Genomic DNA, 21,943 nt, shown 5'->3' on the forward strand with positions numbered 1-21,943 from the left:
GCTTATATTTGCTCAGATCTGTTTAAGTCCACATATCATACTATGATCACACTTTAATTTGGGGACCAATTCTCACTATTAACTAACAATTAACTATAACTTTCATCTCAATAATCTCCGATTTGCTGCTTCTAAATAGTTAGTAAGGTAGGCTAGGGTTGTGCAATTAATCGAAAAACAGTTTCGATTTTGATTTTGGCCTCCAACGATTTAAAACAATTACTGCACCCCATTCCACCCCCTTTCATTTTCGTTCTTCCACCCCCTTGCCCTTTCGTTCCTCCATAAATGCCCTATTTCATGTGCAAATCAATAAATTATGTAACGTGACTTTTGCAAAATGGGACGTGTTTGACTTATTGAAGTGTATTAGATTAATTCATGTTTTTAAAAGCGCTAAAGAGAATTTGTGCTTCCTCAGGAGGAATTCTGTGTAACGTTATGTGCACAGAGATGGAACAGAACACAAACATAAAGTCATCTTTAGGTTAAGCTGTGTGCCTAAACAGTCAAATACACTCATAAATGTGCCAAAATGCAGCGCTTAGTGATATTCACATAAACCTCATTGTCATGTTATAAATAAACATAAACAGTTTAAATACATGTGTAACGGTAAATTTGATCCGTACGGCTATTAAAGTGACAGCGGACTAATATTCCTGCTGTGACGGTGTGCTTAATATTAAAAAAAACAACAAAAGACAAATTCAAAATCACACACTGCTCGTAAGTGAAGGACTTTTGTAGCTTTAATAAGAAACAAAGAAAATGTAATTCTTACAGTGAAGACTTGAGATGTTTATTCATTTTAGTAAACTGAATACTAAAGACTTGCATAACAAAACCTTAAAGGAACATGCCACTATTTTTGAAAATAGGCTCATTTTCTAACTCCCCAAGGGTTAAAGAGTTAAGTAATAAAATGAGAAATAAATGAGATGCTACATTCTCATTAATAAAATACAGTTAAAATAAACCTATTAATTGCATGAATTCAACATTTGATTAACCTAAAAAAAAGTTTTTGCACCAGCCAACAACTGCCTCTGATATACAAAAACGCCCATCTAAAACAAATACAGCCTTGATAAACATCTAAAATATTTCTTCTCTGCTCAAGAGTAGTGTACAGCCTTGTAAATGTGTTTTTTTATCATCTTTTATTTATTATTCATAGTCTCTGTTTATTAGGTCACAATCCAATGATTTTACAGACAAGGATAAAACAGAAGGCCAAAAAAAGTTGTATTCCGTGTTAGCTTGGAGCTGAACTGCAACAACAAAGATTTATATCAATAAAGCTGCAACATCAAAGCAACAACCACAATGTACAAGGACTGAAAGTGAGGGGGGAAAGAAGAGATCTGCAATACATGGACTGAGAGGTTACGTCAGGAGAACATTAAAGACTTTCATCAAGTAATTATCAGCTCATGTCACCATTAGTGCTATAAGAGGCCTTGTAAGATTGAGAGATGGGACTCACTCAAAGCATCATCAAGTTTTTCACCCATGCAGAGCTTAACAACCCCCTTTAGATGTAACCTTTAAGGTGAGGGCCATTGAAATCTCTCTTTAAAGTAATGATCCTACATTAGCAGTGGCATGAAAGGCAGGAGAAATGTCCTCTGAGCGCAGAGTTAAAAGAAAGGCAACTACTAGTACTTTGAACCGGCACAGAAACAGACAATGATCATCATGAGAGAACAGAGCGAAAGGAAATTAATTCGGGACAAAAAGGTGAGACAAATCACTTCGGCTTCAGCCAAGAAATTGTTTTCAAGTAGGTCCAGACGTGTTGTGAAGGCCGAATGAGGGTGTTTGCGCCCGTTCCAATTCTTTGACTAATAAACCTCCGTCCAGTGGCTATGGGGAATCTCGAGGAGCCACGGAAACATCCATCAGTCGTGTGGGAAAAAGGTAAACTTGGCAGATGCGTCTGGTGGAGATTGGCCATTAATCTTAAGAGTGAAGTGTAATTAGGATGGACTTTATGAGTTCACGTGATGTCATAAATAACAGGAAAGCAAAGGAGCAGCAGCCTGAGGAGAGAGGAGCTTGTCTTCTAATGACCCGGAGAGCTTGTGAGAACAGCCAGGTGTCAACGAGGGCTTTGATGCATGTGTCTGCTGTGCTTTATTTCTACATAATGAACAGCTGGCAACAAGGCAGCTGTAGACCTGCACAGGGATTCTGTGGACAAATATTTATGTATAAGCTATTGAGTACAGGAAAGGTAATTTAACTGTACTGCACACTTAATTGAACTTTCTACTCGGTGATTCCAAGGATAAATTAGCTTAATAACAACACTACGTGAAACGAAGGCTGTAGCAAGCATTCCGATCGATAGAGAGCTGAAGTGTAATTTGAGTAACACAAAGCCACGTTTTCAAAAGGATCAATTGCTGGTGTTGCATGTGGCTTAAAGACAGTTATGCAGTCACAGCAGCAGCACACATTACACTGATACGGCAAACTAAGATAAAACAAGTGTGACTTAAAATGGCATCAGCAATGCATTTGACGGATTGTGGTGTACTTTAGAGTGAAATGGAATATTTACCAGGAAATAATGTGAGGCCAGATTTTGGTAACACTTTATTTCGATAGTCCACTTTAGACATTCTACTAACAGTAAGTAACTTTGCAACTACATGTCAACTAGCAGTCATTAGAGTATTAGTAGACTGTCTGCTTAACTTCTAACAATTTATTTTGATGGGTCCACAACATACAACATACAATGAGAAACTTCGCAAGTATGTGTCAACTTATTCTACTAACTCTAAACCTAACCTAACAGTCTACTCTGAGAGTTAGTAGACGTACAGGTACATCTCAAAAAATTTGAATATCATGAAAAATTCAATATTTTTTGTCACTCATTTCAGAAAGTGAAACACATATATTATATAGATACAGAGTGAAATATTTCAAGAGCCTTTATTTATTGAAATTTTGATGATTATGCAAAAGTGCTGGGTTATTTCTGTAAACACATTGTTGGGTTAATTGTGCTGGGTCATAATTCTGGGTTGTTTGAGGTACTGTAAACACACAGCTGGGTTGTTCATGCTGGGTCAAATAGACTGCAAGGGGTTCTTTCACCACTGAACACCTGGGTGGGGTTATTTTTCCTCTTCATCGAATTTTCTGAATAAGGTAAATTAATATGATGATATGATTATTTACCTCTATTTTTAATAAAATGTTGTAAGAGCACATTGATTTCACGGTTAATGTGATATTTGATCTGTCGCTGTGCGGGTTAATGTTAGCGTTATTCCGTGAATGAAGTAACGTTAGCCGCCTACATTTTTTGTTGACAAAAAAGGCCTCAACAATATCTTTATCGTTATATAAAAGTTTTACACATATATATATATATATATATATATATATATATATACGTGTGTGTGTGTGTGTGTGTGTGCATGTTTATGTGGTTTATGAGGACAAATTTGTATAATGACATGGGTATGACAGAGGTATTACAATATGAATGTGGTTTATGAGGACACTGCCTGTCCCTGTAATTCAAAAGGCTTAAAAAACATACTAAATGTTTTTGAAAATCTAAAAATGCACAAAGTCTCCTGTGAGGGCTAAGTTTAGGTGTAGGGTTGGTGTAGGGCAATAGCACACACAGTTTGTTCAGTATAAAAACCATTACGCCTATGGAGAGTCCCCATAAACCACAAAAACCAACATGTGTGTGCGCGTGCAAAGTTTTATATATTTTAACGCCTCGTGGAAAAGGTATGAACTATCATTAGGTCAGAAATACAGGGGTAAGTTCAGTTAACTTACTGTCTGTGTAACGCTTCTGTATTGCTTTATAATGTTTTGTCATAATTAGATCATTCCGTACTAAAATTGACCTTTTAAGGTCTTTTTTTCCAAGTAAATGTCTGCGACGTGCCGAATACAACAATAACTTATTTTCGCGCTCTTTTTTCCTAAGGTAACGTTGGCTGCATAAACCACGATATTACAGGTGTGTAATATTATTCTTAAATATTGTTAAATGTAATGTTGTTTACAGAATGTAAAATTAGACTTAATCTCTCATTGTGTTTGAGGTTCTTTTACTCTTCCTCTATTTTAGTGAAAGCTTTTGCTGCTTTAATCAGAACACAAGAGGTTTATCCAGGTTAACAGTAAGCTAGAGAGGCCATGTAAAGTGTTCTTTATATGTTACTGTTAGAAATAATCATTTGAATTTGAGAATAATAGGCAGATCACTGGAATTCCAGGCTGGCATACTGTATGATTTTGCTAGCTTTTAACACAGATTTTCATCCTTATTTTAGAGAATCTGTTTTTCCTCCCAAAAAAATGTGAGAAATGGTGGATTCGCAGCAATGGGTCTACAAGCATCCCAGAAATCTTGAAGGAGTTCTCCAGGCTTCTAGAAAAACTTGGCATGGGAAGAAGTAATTTTTATTTTATGGTTTCTTTTACAGAAATTTTAAATGGTAAAATTTTTAGTGGGGTTGTGCAGATAATATAGTGTATTAACAATAGTCAGAGATATCGCTGAGAGCTGATGTCTTTGTTGATAGTCAAGGCAATATTACAGGAGCTGTCCCACATCTTTAAAATTTGAACACATTGTTTTCTGTGAGTGTACACAGCAGAATGTCACTAACATCAACATATTCCTAATAAATTGCATTATGTTTGTCTTAGGAATCATTCATATAGGCTGACAAAGTCACACTTCAGCCATGCCATTGTCACATGGTCTGCCTGTGTCATTTGTTTCTGATCCAATCTATTTAAATCCAATCCAATCTGATCCAAGCTATTTAAAGGAATGAAGACATTTTCACAGGAAAAGTGTTTCAATATGTCATTTTGATTGTGAGATCAGTTTCACAGCTTGCACTGTATTATTCTTATGGTTTAGATGCTAAAAGGGAGAGTGCTTTCAAAGTCCTGCCCACTCTGCTTCCCCAATCAATATACAAGAATGGAGGAAAGGTCTTCAGACAACCACAGAATCCTGGAAGTCATTAATTTGATGTACAACCTGTAAGTTTTTTTACTTTTTCTACTCTATACACAATACTGTGCAAAAGTTTTAGGCCACTAGTATTTTTAACAGTTAAAAATGGTTTTAAGTCAGTTATTTCTATCTTTTTGCTGTAGTGTGTCAGTAGAAAATATCAGTTTAAATTTCCAAACATTCATTTTGCTATTAATTGTAATAATTCAGTGAGATTTTAGTGCTCCACAAAAAGATCTGATCTGATCGTCATGACATGAATGACATGGAGAAACAGAGCAAACTGAGACAGACTAAATCCAGAAGAACTGTGGCAACATCTCCAAGATGCTTCAAGAAACCTACCTGCAAAGTTACAGTGCTGTTAAATGTTTTAGACACTTGTGAAAAAATGCTGTAAAATGAGGATGCTGTCAAAAATAATGTCATAAATAGATTTTCTTTATCAATTAACTTCTATTAACTAAATTAAATCAACATTTGGTGTGATCATCCTTTAAATTTAAAGCAGCTTTTGCCCTATGTGCACTTGAGCAGAGTTTCTCATGAGCTTTGCAGGGAGGTTTCCTGAAGCATTTTGGAGATGTTGCCACAGTTCTTCTGGATTTAGTCTGTCTCCGTTTGTTCTGTTTCTTCATGTCATTCCAGACAGACTGGATGATGATCAGATCAGATCTCTGTGTGGAGCACTGGCTGTTTTCAGACTCTGTGCAAACAAAAATCTCACTGGATTATTACAATTAATGGCAAAATGAATGTTTGGAAATGTAAACTGATATTTCCTACAGACACATTACAGCAAAAGATTAAAATAACTGACTTAAAACTCTTTTTTTATTTAGCTGACTAAAATACTAGTGGCCAAAAACGTTTGCACAGTTCTGTATATATATATATATATATATATATATATATATATATATATATATATATATATATTGTGACGAGCGTCCCGAGCACTCATCAGCGTTGCCCTGGAGAAAGAAGCGAGACACCTGCACTCGCTCATCACGGCTGGATCGGCCACACCTGTGGCCCATTTGCCTGTGGCCATATAAGCCACGTGAGGCTAACACATGGGGAGACTGGTCTCCACGAAGCTGAGAATTAACGTGCTATCTCTTGCTGATTTCAGATACCAGCGTGTGACCGATCCAGCCCTGCCACAAGCACAGCACCGACTCACCGCACCGAGGGAAATCACGCACGGAGAGCACCGCACCATCTCAGCGATCCACACTCAACTCAGCACCCTTATTATTAATAAATCCACCCTCCGGGGTATTTATTTGAGCTCTCCTTGTCACGTGATTCTTCCACCCGTCACAATATATTGATAATGAAAACCCAAAATTCAGTGACTCAGAAAATTAGAATATTACATAAGATCAATAAAAAAAGGATATTTTAAACAGAAATGTCAGGCTTCTGAAAAGTATGTTCATTTCTATGCACTCAATACTTGGTTGGGCCTCCTTTTGCATGAATTACTGCATCAATGTGGCGTGGAATGGATGCAATCAGCCTGTGGCACTGCTCAGGTGTAATGGAAGCCCAGGTTGATTTAATAGCGGCCTTCAGGTCATCTGCATTGTTGGGTCTGGTGTCTCTCATCTCTCTCTTGACAATACCCCATAGATTCTCTATGGGGTTCAGGTCAGGCGAGTTTGCTGGCCAATAAAGCACAGTAACACCATGGTCACTGAACCAGCTTTTGGTACCTTTGGTGGGCAGGTGCCAAGTCCTGCTGGAAAATGAAATCAGCATCTCCATAAAGCTTGTCAGCAGAAGGAAGCATGAAGTGCTCTAAAATTTCCTGGTAGATGGCTGCGTTGACTGTGGACTTCAGAAAACACAGTGGACCAACACCAGCAGATGACATGGTAGCCCAAATCATCACTGACTGTGGAAACTTCACACTGGACTTCAAGCATCATGGATTCTGTGCCTCTCCACTCTTCTTCCAGACTTTGGGACCTTGATTTCCAAATGAAATGCAAAATGTACTTTCATATGAAAAGAGGACTTTGGACCACTGAGCAACAGTCCAGTTATTTTTCTCCTTAGCCCAGGTAAGATGCTTCTGATGATGTTTCTGTTTCAGAAGTGGCTTGTTAGTCCTTTTCCTGAAGATGTCTGAGCGTGGTGACTCTTGCACTGACTCCAGCTTCAGTCCACTCCTTGTGAAGGTCTCCCAAGTGTTTGAATCAGCTTTGCTTGACAGTATTCTCAAGCTTGCGGTCATCCCTGTTGCTTGTGCACATTTTCCTACCCAATTTCTTCCTTCCAGTCAACTTTGCATTTAATATGCTTTGATACAGCACTCCTTTAACAGCCACCCCTTTCAGTAATGACCCTCTGTGACTTACCCTCTTTGTGGAGGGTGTCAATGATCGTCTTCTGGACCATTGCCAAGTCAGCAGTCTTCCCCATCATTGTGGTTTCAAAGAGATACCCTGAATTTATACTGTATGGATGGTCATTTATTGAAACTCAAATGTAAATATTCTAATATTTTGGGATACTGATTTTTGACTTTCATTATCTGCAAGCTCTAATCATCAAAATGAATACAAAAAAAAGTTTGAAGTGTTTTCCGTTACATGTAATGAATCTAAAATATATGAAAGTTTCACTTTTTTAAATAAGTTACAAAAAAAGAACATTTTCAACATATTCTATTTTTTTAGATGTACCTGTAGTTGCAAATTAATGAGAATTAGTTTACATGTAGTTATTTATAGTTACTAGAATGTCTAAAGTGGACTATCAAAATAAAGTGTAACCTAGATTTTGTCCTTCAAGATTTGATTGAATAGTGAATAGTAGAACTTGCCTGGTTTGTGAACAGAAAAAGAAATCGCTTCAGAGGCATAAAAAGTTAGAATTATTATGATGTCCTAAAACTAACATGCACTGATGCACCTGGGTCATTTATTACAAAACAAAGACTTTTTTTTTTTAAATTCTTCCATTATATCCTCATACTCGTGCCATTCCAAATCCATATGCTATTTTGTGACTATTACATTTGTAGCAAACCACCTTTCACAAAAAACAAACAAACAAACAAACAAAAAAACAATAAATCAAATCAATCAATAAAAAAGATAGTCTACATGACCTCTATTCCAAGGCCATATGATATGACTAAAATTTAAGCCATTATTGACTGAAGTTGAAGTATGAACTTGTTCTTCGGGGGTGGGCGGGATCTATAAACATCATTTACAGTCCATAATGGAATTTCTCGTGGAGGTTATTTAAATCAATACTGATCAAAACATTAAGAAACAGTGTTTATGCGGGTTTTACCACACGCGTGTCGAAGACTGACATGGAAGAAAATAAATTGTTGAATAAAGTTTTATTTTTTTTGTTTTCTTTGCACACAGTATTCTCGTAGCTTCCTAACATTACGGCTGAACCACTGATGTCACATGGACTGTTTTACCAGTGTCCTTATAACCTCTCTGGGTCTTGAACATGTCAGTTGCCCTTGCTGTCTATGCATGGTCAGAAAGCTAACAGATTTCATCAAAAATGTATACATTTATGTTCCGAATATGAATGAAGGTCTTACAGGTTTGGAACGTAATTAATTAGTAATTAATGACAGAAGTTCCATTTTTGGGTGAACTATCATTATCAATACAACATTCCACAGATCATCATTACTTTTAGTTTCATTTTGACAAAAAAAATAAAAATAAGAATTAGTATTAGTACTGCTTAATTTTATTTTTTCCTCATACAGTTTCATAAATTATTCCCATGCTTTACACAAGACACCCACTAAAATGTCATTCAGTGTAACAACAGTTTATATTAAAAAATGATTTGATGATATTTAAGGATCACAGTGCAGCCCCAAAAACGAATTAATAATCTAAAACGTAATAAAATTTAGTATGATCTTTTTTTCTTCAATATATTTTAATAAGAACAGGTCAGAATATATAAATTTTCTGACCTGTTGCACTGAATGACGATGGAAATATTTTTCAACCATATTTTGACATTGGCAAAGTAAACACTTTACTTTTATTTAACACACTTTATGTATAGAGAATCACTTTTGTAAGTTTAATTTGACACAAAAACCAAAGTAGGACATCTCGTCTTAGACCTTTAGATATTTGTATTAGAAAACAAAATTACTGAGGACGATTTTTTTAAGACTATTAATCACGTGAAGAGGAACTCGGATCTTCCATTCCTCCATTTTGGCAAGTTCATACAGGGCCCTGTTGTTCATTCCAATAGTCATGCAATGATTAAATATTAAAGGTACTACATAAAGTAAAATAAAAATAAAATATGTACATTAGTTACTGTATGTACTGTACATTAGTAGGAGTATACAAACAAACTACCCACATCGAAAAAGCAAGCACACATGTACAAGACCTCAGGTCAGGTGCTGATGCCACTAATAGCTGTTTGCTCTTTCCCTCTCTTGTCACACATCTTTCTGTATACCTGTCCTCCCTCAGCACCCCCTATCCATTCCTCTGCAGCACATACATTGGCCTTACCTCAAGATAAATTGGCGCTGTGGGCAGCAAGTTACTCCCAACTTTACAAACTAATATCTGTCGCAGTTATCCCTACAGTGGTGTGATTGGTCTCAAGCTGTTCCCTTGCTAGTTCTATCATCTGGCTGGCATGGCTGCTGAGGTTCTTCCTTGATGAATTCAGCATCTAGCATAATGGAAAGACACCTCCAGCCTCTTATAAAGATTCACTGACAACACCTAGCAAACATTAGTCAGTGCATATTTTCCCCATTAAGAGATCAAAGATGTTCTGCGGGGCATTAATTAAATTGGATAATGTTTCAAAAATGACTGAGAAATATCCTAATAAGCATCAAGGTCTTTCTTGTAAGTGAACCCAGTTTTTTTTTTTTTTTTTTTATAAATGTGTGATAAATTAAAGGGGGAAAAGAGGGAGACAAAGTGAGAGAGGAGAAATAGTTCATTTTTAAAGAGAATAAATGAATTTGAAAATTTATTTTTGAGACCCTTTAACAAGCCTGAAGGATTCTCGCAATATTAAAAGGTACTAATCAAGTTCATTTGAAATGGAAAGAAGGTAAAACATTCGCTGGAGTTCATGAAATGACTTTTAAATAGTCTCGCTGTTGAAATAAGATCTGTAAATATCAATTACAATTAGAAAAACTGAACCGTTACCCACAGGTCTATTATATTTATTCTGTTCTAACCTTACTCAACTTTTATTCAAGGTCACATAGACAATAACAAGCGATTCTAATTTTAATTTTATTTAGTGAATCATTAAAAAATGTTACTGAGACACTGCAGTTGAGAATCAATTGAACTCGATGTGATTATGAGGTGAGAAAACATATAGAGTGTTATTATTACGCCACAAAAATGAAAGCTCAAGAGAGCATGTAAGTCGATTAAATGCACAGAGATGAGATTGATTGTAAATCATCGCTTCTAACAATAGAACAAATGCATTGCTTCACATGACCTTTTCCACCTTAACCTTGAAAGAGGGGCTGAGGCTTGGATGATGAATAAACAGCAAGAACAAAAATCATATTAAAAAATGGCATGACCTTGAGCCCTGCTTTCACAATTAGTATATAAAAAGTTTCTTTAATTTTCTATCAGAAAATGTAACTGACTGCTTCCTGTTTTAAAAAAGATCTGCAGCCAAATACCACATTTTCCTGCCAAAGCATTAATGAATAACTGTGCTCTGAATTTCTGTAACCCCTCAAATCTTCTTCAATAGTCTCCATAGTTTCCAATAATTATGGTAAATTACAATGCATGCTAGCAAGTCTTATACATTTATTCTCTGGTCAGCCAATATATGGCTCAAATAAACCATTTGATGGTGGAAAAACTATCAAAAGCTGATTCTAAATTGTGCATTAGCCACACATTTATCATAATCACCCACTATCCCCCAAGTCTGATGATAACATCCTTTACTGGGCTACACCATTAACCCGGCTGCCCAATTTTACTGTATTTTTCTTTGCCAATGACAAATATCACCTTACACGACAGATTTTAATGCCATAAATCTCCACACGCTCAGAGAGGAGCCATAAAATATAACAGACCTCACTTTCCTTAGATAACAATCACTCGGGTGGAGGAGTCAGTGAAATCTGCCAGTTCAAACGGCCATTATTCAACACAAAGAGCTCTCAGATCACCTCGGGACAAATAAAGAGAAGATTAACACACTGCTGCATACAGACACTTACATAATGATACATAATACTTTTATAGCTATTATGTTTACCTGTAATCTCACCTACTACAATCCAGAGGCCTGTTGAATATGCATGCTTATTTTTGTTGAATTATTTTAAGCAGCTTAGTCTGTGTGAAAGGTAGTATGTAATATTCTCATTATTATTAAAAATTGTTTTTGAACATTACACATAGAGTACATACCAACCGATCAGGCCCTTTTGCCCTGATCAGTATGAGCTATAGTTTCTGTTTAAAAGGTTCTGTTAATAATACTGTTAGCAACCTAGATTTGTGTGTTGCATATTGTAATTATGAATATAATCTGCCATACTGTTTCGATTTTGGAAGACAGCTACATGATTTGGATCTAAATTGTTTAATAACATTACAATAAAAAAGGTCTAAATAGATGTTTGCAGTAATCATGAATACAATGTCAGATCATGCTAAATAATTAAATATAAACAAGTGCATTTTTTTTCACAAACCATTCACTTTATCAATGAAAAAAGGCAATTTTGCAGCAGATAATCAAGTTATCATAAATTATGGAAATATACATTAGTTCAATTCATTCTAATCAGTATAGGCCTAAACCTACTGTAAAATCATGCGCATGGCCAATATAAGTGTGTGTGTGTGTGTGTGTGTGTGTGTGTGTGTGTGTGCATGTTTATGTGGTTTATGAGGACACAAATTTGTATAATGACATGGGTATGACAGAGGTATTACAATATGAATGTGGTTTATGAGGACACTGCCTATGTCCCCATAATTCAAAAGGCTTACAAAACCTACTAAATGGTGTTTTTTTGAAAATCTAAAAATGCACAAAGTCTCCTGTGAGGGCTAAGTTTAGGTGTAGGGTTGGTGTAGGGCAATAGCACACAGTTTGTTCAGTATAAAAACCATTACGCCTATGGAGAGTCCCCATAAACCACAAAAACCAACATGTGTGTGTGTGTGTGTGTGTGTGAGTGTGTGCACGCGCATAACGTCACGAAAATAAGAGCTCTTCAGAGGCTTTCAATCTCTTGTAATAGTGTTATTATCTTAATGGAGGTGCCAAACACACAAGACTGGAAAGGTCCATGTCCCTTTGTTTTGTGAGCCTGAGAGTAAGTGGTTTTATATTACCCTGCTCTGCTATATGGCTACCGCTCAATATGAAATGTGCATTACTTGGGAGCCCGAGACATTGCTCCATCCTCACCTCATGAGGCACATCAGAGTAATCAAGTTTAAATGGTCTCTTTCTCGAGAGGGTCATGCCGCTGTTCATATTAGGGGCACGGGCCATCAAGTGCATCTGCAGGTGGTAATGACAGAGAGCAGAATGTTTAGCATGAAAGCAAAGTGTGTGTATGAAGGAAGGAGGGTTTGTGCATCAGTGTTGTAGAATTTGATTCCGGACATGACCGAATTTGGACTTAAGTCCATCTCAAGTCCGAGTCTAAAATAATTTTTTTATGAGAAGTGAAGACCTTGGCTGCATTCCTCAAAAGCATTGTGAGATAAGTTGATCGTAGAAACCACTCTTTGCAATGGATCTACGATCTACTTTGGCTTACAATGATTTTGGGAAAAGTAGCCCTTGTCATTCAAGCCCGAGTCTAGGCCAAGTCTAAATCCTCAGAAAAATATGAACTTGGACTTGGAATACTACAACTGTGTTGTGCATTTAGATAGTATTTTTCTTCATACACAATGAAATCCAATTATCTTTACCCTTTTGGGAAGAACGCAATTATAGGGAAACAATGTGACGCTGATGACTTTCGATAACAGAATGTCATGGGATAGTGGAGAAAGGATGTACAGTCTATGAGATTTGAAGACCTGGACACTATCACTGCAAGGTGGAATATTCAATTACGTCATCTCTCCTGGTACTGATCACTTGGCTGACTAAGACCCCCCTCCCTCATGACAGCACAATTTAATTTATATTCAGCCGAAATGGAAATTATGAGGAGAAAAACACTCTTTTCTCCTCTGGCTAAAATGGTGGCCATTTACTTGTATATCGTCAAACCCATTCCATTTCCAAACTGAACCTTGCCCTTGTGTCACAGCGAATGGTGCTGCTCATCAAGGAATGCTTATAATGCTTCCTGACAAGATCTATACAGTGTTCATCCTCTGGTGATTCTAGCCTCTCTACAATACTATTTGTGTGATCTTTCAGCATTCCCAGATCACAATGCAGTTCAAATCATCTGGTGCACTCTTCACCCATGCTCTCACCGTCAGCTTGACATGTGCATTACCATAATGCATCTCTCTAGAATGACACTGAGGGTAATTGCAATTACTACATCTCTCTTCCCCTTGTCACTTTGCTGGAAAATGGAAAGCGACAATAATATTCCTTCGTCTGGAATGACATAAAAACGGTCAGCTTAAAAATTTTATCCAGGGGAGCTTAAAGAGTCTGAGGTCACCTTGCCCTCCACCTCTGCCGTGCTTCCACCCCAGGTAGTTAACAACGACGATGCTCTCGTTATCCACCTTGCTATCGGTGACAGAGTTGCATGCCCCGTTGTTGTCAACACACTGAAGAGCAGTGGCACGGCGAGATAGGATTGCATAGACAGCCTCCTCATAATGCTCCTGGGCAATGTCATGCTCAACGGTGGGCTCTTGTTAGGAGCTGAGGGAAGGTTATCAGTCCTGACACACGCTTATCAGCACACGTCCATCTCGTAGCACTGGCGCTGCGCACACCACCCACCAAAGTACACAGTTTACCCGCGCCAGGAGTGGGCCGCCACAGCTAATTCAATATGATTGTCTCCCAAAGGACAGAAAGCCGAGATTTTGACGGGAAAGGAGGGACAGAACTCAACACACGTCTTCCCAGAAGAAAGGGACCCAGTGCGAGGAGTCTATGCTTCCCGTCGCTATTTTGTTAAACCTCGCTGAACATCACTGAGGGAGGATTTTTGGGATCCAAGGGCTGATTCAATCATGGGTAATTGCTATCGGATAATAAAAGAGGACACACAAGGCGGGCTTATTCACCGGGATTCTTGGGGGCTTATTGACACAATATCTCTGCTGTCAATTATCTCTCCCGCTCTGACAGGTGCACAATAACAGGCACTGGGATCTTTCTATTGAGCTGGTAAACTCAAGCTCCTTTTGAGTCCGGAAAGTGTGTGACATGAGGGGATTGAGTCTGATTCCAGACTGCTCTCATCCCTGTGCTGCCCTCCCCATGCTCTTTCCTCAATCCACTAATCATATTCGCTTAAAAACTGCTGGAGAATCAATAGCCGGCCTGATTTACTTTGTTAGACAACATTAAATATTCAGACGTCAGAGTCTACATATTTAATCCGCTATCTCAAGCATTGCTGAATGTTTCTGGATGAAGGCCTACCTGTCACATTGGCTTTAACTGCATTAAAGCATCTACATAATTCCCAAGGTTGTTTTGCCTGGACAGCGCCTCTATGAGGAATTCCTAAATAGGGAGGTCAGCAGAGAGCGAAAGGACAGCACCCTGCATGAGGTACTCTGGTATTTTTGGTCCTGTCAACAATGTGGTGTCTGCACACTGATTTGACTTTAATGAAGAGACTGGATTTGTGCAGTTGTGTTCGCCCAAGGCTAAAGTCATGCAACTCCAGCAAAACAAATGAGAGAGGAGCAATTACGAGACGCAATAAACAGACTCAGCATTTTTCCCTTGAGCACTATAACTATATCACAGTTGCAAAAAACAAAAGCAAGCAGGTACGCAAGGGCAGAATCAAATGAACCAACAGCACCCCTCGGCAGCCGGTGAGGGGTGCAGACATAAGGACATGGAGAGAGGGAATTTAGTAGATGGGAACGCTAGCTCTGTAATGTTGAGAAGAAGGAAGCATCATCTAGTAGCGATGTACGTAAGCGAGTGCAGCCCAAGTGATTTTCCACATGCAAGATATTTTCAGGGGACTAAATATGCCACAATGACATCTGGCAGAGAGAATCACTGATTGCACTCTCATCACAAGCAGCAGCCAGTTGCAAAGTAAATGAGCTTATCCACGTTGTTCTCTGAGAGCTAAACGTGATTAAGGAATTCAACCTATGAAAATGATGCTATAATCCCAAATCTCTTGAAGATCAAACATTCAGGAGGTTGAATTGTTCTTTCCTTCTCTCTGAGAGCATTAGCAGAAGACCAACAATAAATATTGAATATTAGCATGAGATAAAGCTTCATCCTTTTCATTTCTGCACGCCTTGCAAGAAAATGTTCCTTCATTTCTGACTGGTGAATTATGTTTCCCTCAAGGCAAAACTGCTGACTTCCTAAGTGCTCCTAAATGCATAATCTTGTGGGAGGCAAACACACAATAATGTTAACTATTCATTAACAACTGCACAAGGCGCATAAAGATGCATTTTTGTATTCTAAAAGTTTAAACAACGTGCTGTTGGGTGAGTTAGAGAAGATGGGATGTCAAAAACCACATTTTCCAGGGGCACAATACCTCTCAGATGGGTAATAAGCAACTTTGATTATAGTGGTACTGTGCACGATAAACATTTCCAACACTATAGAAATGGCTAAACACAATAATCTTGACCATTTTCCAACGTTTAAATAATGAAAAGAATAAATTACTAACGTGAGGCAGAATAAATACTGAATGCTGTTTTAAGACATTGATGTGATACAGAAATTATTCTTTACAACAGTTTGCAACTTTTATTCAAAGATCAACATCGCCTGCCACCCATATAGTACAGTAAAGCACTACTATGACTTGCAGCACTTCAAGTGATATTTCACTTGAAAGTATAGCTAGTCTGACATAGACTTACAAAAAAAAAGATAAATAAAACTTCTGTAAGAATGCATGCAGAGAATACAGTAATAATCCAGGTGTGCTGAATTTTATCCAAGCTTGTTATTTACTTAGATTAGGCTGCATGCACTAGATCTGATTGACAGTAACTTAACCTATAAATGCTGGAGTCACATAGCTGTCAAAGGTTTGCACTCACCTGCTCTCCTGGCTCGTGCGACTTCATAAGGCTCTTCTCTCTGTACATTGACCAAAGGCCGACGTTTGGCAGGAAAATTAAAGCCACCATGAATAGAAATGCCATCTGCAGAACGCGCTTTTGCCTTCTCTTCATTTTGAAGACGCGAATGAGTCACAATCCAATGCTAGATAGACGCGTGTCTGCCGTGTGTGGACTCGAGCTCCGTATCTCCCCTCGTAAAAGATGACAAACTTTCACCTGCAAGGAAGACAGAGTCGCTGCGTCATATAAACAAACACTTCAAAATGAAGCGGAGCAACACAGTGTCTTATTACGCGTATAAATCTCAGGCTCGAGAGCAAAGATGTCTCTTAACTGACATACGTAGCCTAATTAAGCAAACATTAACTGAACACTCTATAGAATAATCATGTATTATCAATAATTAAGACAATTCTGTAACAGCCAGTAGAGCGAAGACAAAAAATAAAATAAAAAATAAGCAGATGAGCTCGTTTTTTATCAGTCACGCGAGACGCAACGCGCGTAGGCAGTACTATGAAAAGACTTACAGTAGAGGGTTATTTGCATGTTGAGACATATATGTTGCTCGGTAATCCCCTCTCCTTTGTTGAAGACGCACAAGGGGAACGTTTCCGAGTACGATAATTGCAGAACAACGACGAGCGCTACGTTTTTATCTGTGGCAGTGCGCTCGAGCTACAATTTGAAACCGTCTCATGCTCTTCATTAAAACCCTCGCGCATGTTCCACCTTCTGAAGGTTTACGGATTCTTTCTCTTTCCTCCTTGGGCGACTTCTCATTGCCCTCTGCTTTAGATATTGCGGTTATAAACCACGTGTGCTGCGCATTAATATGAAAACATCCTCGCAGTCAGGCGATGCTTTCCGATGTGTGGGACAGCACAGTGAAGCAGCAGTCTTTACACCAACACGAGCTCACAGAGTAAAGAGGTGAGCGATTCTTAGCTTTTGCTTTGAGGTCGACTGTAGCTTTGCTTGATCTTTAAACGCAAATGTGTTTATACGTTCAAGCCATTAAACCTGTTTTTAGGTCTAATTTGGCTACATCTGTTTGTTATTTTGGAAATGACTCTTATAAACACTGTAAACGCACTTGTTAAGTAAAGTAAAACTAATGAAAAAAAAATCTGATAACTACTGACTATATATGCAATTTGCAATTTTATATGTGATTTGCATAATGCACTTTAACTAAAATCTGAATGTCTGCAAGTATAAGATTTATTCATTGCTTTATAATTAATGATATTAATATTTATGTAACAAGGCAATACCTGTACATTAGTTTTAGATAAGTATATGTATAAATACTGTACATGACTCACCTTGCACTCACAGTGCACTGTGAAAAAATGTGAATTTGATCACATGTAACAGCAGCATATTATATTTATATATTTATCAAATATGCACAGCATTGTCTTTTGTTTATCATTTTAAGTTAACTTTAATAAAGTTTGTTTTGCTTATTTATATTTATTAATTTGTATTATTTTAGTGTTCTGTGTTTGTTTGTGACACTGGATTTTGTCTATGCATGTTCATTAAGTGTTTTTTTTTTTTTTTTACTTTGACTTTTTAACTTTAACCCTCTGGAATCTAAGGTGTTTTTTGGCCTGTCCATTTTAAAGGTAAAATTTTTTTGTATGCAAACTTAGTATATCAGCGTTATATCAATGATTTGTAGGCTTCTATGAATTAAGAATATTTTGTTCACTGTGCATCATTAATTCTGCTGCTGAATTCCTCACGCTGGATAAGTCCATCAAGATTGACTCATGATCATGATATTTTCTTTATTTATTTTTTGGATTGGAGTCTCTATTTAAGAAGCACACATTTCTTTGAAGCTGTTTATTTATTATTAAATGCTGCTATACTTGATGGGAATGAAAGGGAGACAGATGGGGTGGGGTGGGGGTATGCTAAAGGCAACTGCAGCACAGCATATGGAGACAGCATACACAAGGGATCACCTGATGTTTCTAAGTGAATTACAGATCTTCATGAATTTTGTCAATACTAGGTTGGAGCTGGTCCTGAATATCTAAAAGCACTGATACACAATCTTACTAAGATGTTTTCCCTTGATATTGTAAATTAAATATACAAAAAGGATGAACTTTGTGTTGGTACAGTTTGAGTTTCCAACCACCAACAGAGGGGGCCATTAGGCACAGCCTGCTCTAAAAAATATTGTGCTGCTGAATATATATATATATATATATATATATATATATATATATACGCACATATATAATGAATGCTGCTGTAACAAAACCATGATTACCATGATTTGCATCACTCCATTCATAACCTTTTCGTTTCAGCACCATGGACAGCGATTGTCAAGCACAGTAAAGCAGGTAACTGTGGGGCAAATTGAAATTGCATATAAAATGTAAAATCTATCTTAAAAAAAGACACAATGGCACATATCTTTCCTAAGCATCAGACTGCGCTCACACTGGAGAAAATCATTCATTCAAAGCAAAAATTCACTGTCTGCTCTTTGTCTTAATTATTATGGTGCAGCACATCAGTCAAATCATTTGATGCAGCATATTGGCTGTGACAGAGAAGAATGAGCCATCTCAATATTCCACATAGATTAAATTCTGCCAATGGCTTTGAAAGAGAGAAAAAGAAAGCAGGTTTTATGATGCTCACAAGGTGAGAAGTGTAATATCACTGTTGTTCTGATAGAAAACAAGAATGCAATTACCTTTTCATATCATTTCAGCAATAAACAATTCTTTGTGATAAAAAATACAATGTATTTATTATTATATGAACCAAAATAGAAATAATCCCTCCACTCTGAATGCTTAAAAAGTCTACAAATATTGGAATGTATAAAAATTCCCTAAAATTTTGAGCACAGGGCCCTGCTTTGGTAATCATATCGCTCATTCATTCAGGTTCAAAAAACACCTCTAGAGAGTGACTCATACAAGACTGAAGGTGCTAAGAGATCAACATATGTGACCATGGACCACAAAACCAGTCATAAAGGTCAATTTTTCAAAACTGAGGTTTATACATCATCTGGAAGCTGAATAAATAAGCTTTCCATTGATGTATGGTTTGTTAGGATAGGACAATATTTGGCCGAAATACAACTATTTGAAAATCTGGAATCTGAAGGTGCAAAAAAATCTAAATATTGACAAAATCTTTGTTGAAGTTGTCCAAATCAAGTTCTTAGCAATGCATATTACTTATTTTACTTATTACTTGTTTTAATGTATTTACAGTAGGAAATTTACAAAATATCTTCATGGATCATTATCTTTACTAAATGTCCTAATGGTTTTTAGCATAAAAGAAAAATCAATCATTTTGACCCAGACAGTGTATTTTTTGCTATTGCTACAAATATATGTCATATACACATATCACACTGTAAAATATGCATCAGCTGGACCTGATCATTTACTCATGAGTAATTTCTAATACTGGATGTGTGACAACTCGCTACTATTTGCAACAGTCGGTTTAGTCAAGGCCACAAATACATGTTCACAGGGAGTGTTGTTAGCTCTAAGGTCAAACCAAAGGGTCTGCTACTGCATTACCCCTGGAGAAAATTGGGGGTCAAATGCCAAGGTCTTACATTCGGCTAAGGCTGTAACTGTCATGTTACAGGATGTGACTTTATAGCCCTTTGGGAATGAGCTTTTGTTTTTCATTCTACTCTGTAACTTGACTGTCTACTGTCTACTAATAATTTAAAAAATTATTAATTAGTCCAACCCATCAACCTACCCAAGATCCCCAAGTGAACTGTCTTGCACGCAAAATTAATGCACCATAAAGCAAGTGACATAAATAAATGGCTGGGATGAATACTGGATGACAGCCACACACAAATCACTGCACAAATATAGTTTCCATCAAATGTATTCAGCATCAGTTTAAAGTGATGAAGTGACAAATAATGGGCATGCTAATATTCTGCAGTCATGTGTGCAGATGCTGTGGAGGACAAGCACAATGAGTTATTCTAATCACAACGCAATGAGCTAAATGTCATGCCTGCAGCTAATTGTGAAATGTGACAAATGAGTGTTCATCTGAGGAGAAATAGATGAATTGTTTGCCTGAGGAAGACTGTACGTTTGAAGGATTTTAGGGAAAAAAGTTATGAGTAAAAACACAGACAGCTTTTTTGTGCATATAAACACATACACACACACACTAAAATCTGTCTGATAATCACTATTAAAGATGCAATAACTGCTGTACGGTATAGGTGCATTCCTTGCAAATTGAACTTCACAGGGTATTCTGCCATCCTAAGTGAGATTCCAATCTGAAGGGAGCATCAGCGTACAGATTCACTTCCATTGGCACTGCATAGGGAACAAGAGAATGTTGAAACATCACTTAATGAAACTGGTGCTACTTTAACATCTACATAGAGACCCTGTCTGCTTAATCCCTCTTACTGTTTTCACTGCAATACGTAATTACTGTAATTACTACAGTACATGGCAACCCGGATGTTCTACTTGTAGTTGTTCACCTCCTCTGACTAGGAACTATTATGGCAACAGTGTTAATGGCAAAATTAATTTGTGTAATTTTAAATCATCAATGGACAAAACCACAATACATCAAGTAGCAGTCATTACACAAATTCCTTATTAATCTTATTAATGATCTATACTACATGTACTACTGTAGTTATTCAACCCTGTGCTTGCTACATTAAACTGTATGGTATGTTTATGGTATGTCATTTATTTTTTAGTTTATTTCTGCCTTAAGACAATAGGTAATAACTTCAAATTACACCAGTGTGTGACATCAGTGGTTCAACCTTAATATATAGCCTTATAAATAACCTTTAACCTTCTTGTTTTTGCTTTCTTTGCACATAAAAAGTATTCTTGCAGCTTCATAAAATTATGGTTGAACCACTGATGTCACATGGACTATTTTAACAATGTCCTTGCTATCTTTCTGGGCCTTAAACCTGGTAGTTGTGTGTCTGTCTTAGAAAGTTCTCTAATTTCATAATAAAATATCATAATTTATGTTCCGTAGATTAACAAAGGTTTTACAGGTTTGGAATTACATAATAATGAGTAATTAATGACATTATTTTCATTTTCATTTCATTTTCAACTATCCTTTTCACTACATTTCACTGCTGAAGCCGTTGTTATGAGTGTTTCCTCATGGTGTTTCATTGGTCAAGTGGTACAATTATGAGTTTTTAAATTACAAGTTTTACAAAGACATGAACATTTTTAACAAGTCGAAATCTCGTAATTAAGATAATTCCGGCATGGGGTCATTGTAGTTTCCAACTACTGTACTTTATTATTCACCACACTGTTGCGGTGGTCAGGTGGTACAACTTTACAAGTTGTAATTCCAAGTTTTACAAGGATGAGAATTTTTTTTACAAGCTGTAATCTTGTAATAATGTTACAGTGGGTAATAATGTATGGTGAGGAATCATCCCAGAACTACACGGGAGGATCTTGTCAATGATCTCAAGGCAGCTGGGATTAAGAAAACAATTGGTAACACACTACGCCGTGAAGGACTGAAATCCTGCAGCACCCGCAAGGTCCCCCTGCTCAAGAAAGCACATGTTCAGGCCCGTCTGAAGTTGCCAATGAACATCTGAATA

General features: G+C 37.1%; 1 protein-coding gene across 1 annotated transcript in view; it reads right to left on the reverse strand.

Annotated features, from left to right (window-relative positions):
• The window catches only part of LOC306872351 (polypeptide N-acetylgalactosaminyltransferase-like 6), an 84,708-nt gene extending 67,539 nt beyond the window's left edge, over positions 1 to 17,169 (reverse strand). The window contains exons 1-2 of the mRNA XM_079420863.1: positions 16,824 to 17,169; positions 16,270 to 16,509 (exon numbers count right to left, since the gene is read on the reverse strand). Coding sequence (XP_079276989.1) covers positions 16,270 to 16,404 — 135 coding nt within the window. The 5' untranslated portion in view covers positions 16,405 to 16,509; positions 16,824 to 17,169. The remainder of the gene's footprint in view (positions 1 to 16,269; positions 16,510 to 16,823) is intronic.
• Positions 17,170 to 21,943: the final 4,774 nt, after the last annotated feature.

The sequence above is a fragment of the Barbus barbus genome (assembly GCF_936440315.1).
Source record: "Barbus barbus genome assembly, chromosome: 7".
In the NCBI taxonomy this organism is placed as follows: Eukaryota; Metazoa; Chordata; class Actinopteri; order Cypriniformes; family Cyprinidae; genus Barbus; species Barbus barbus.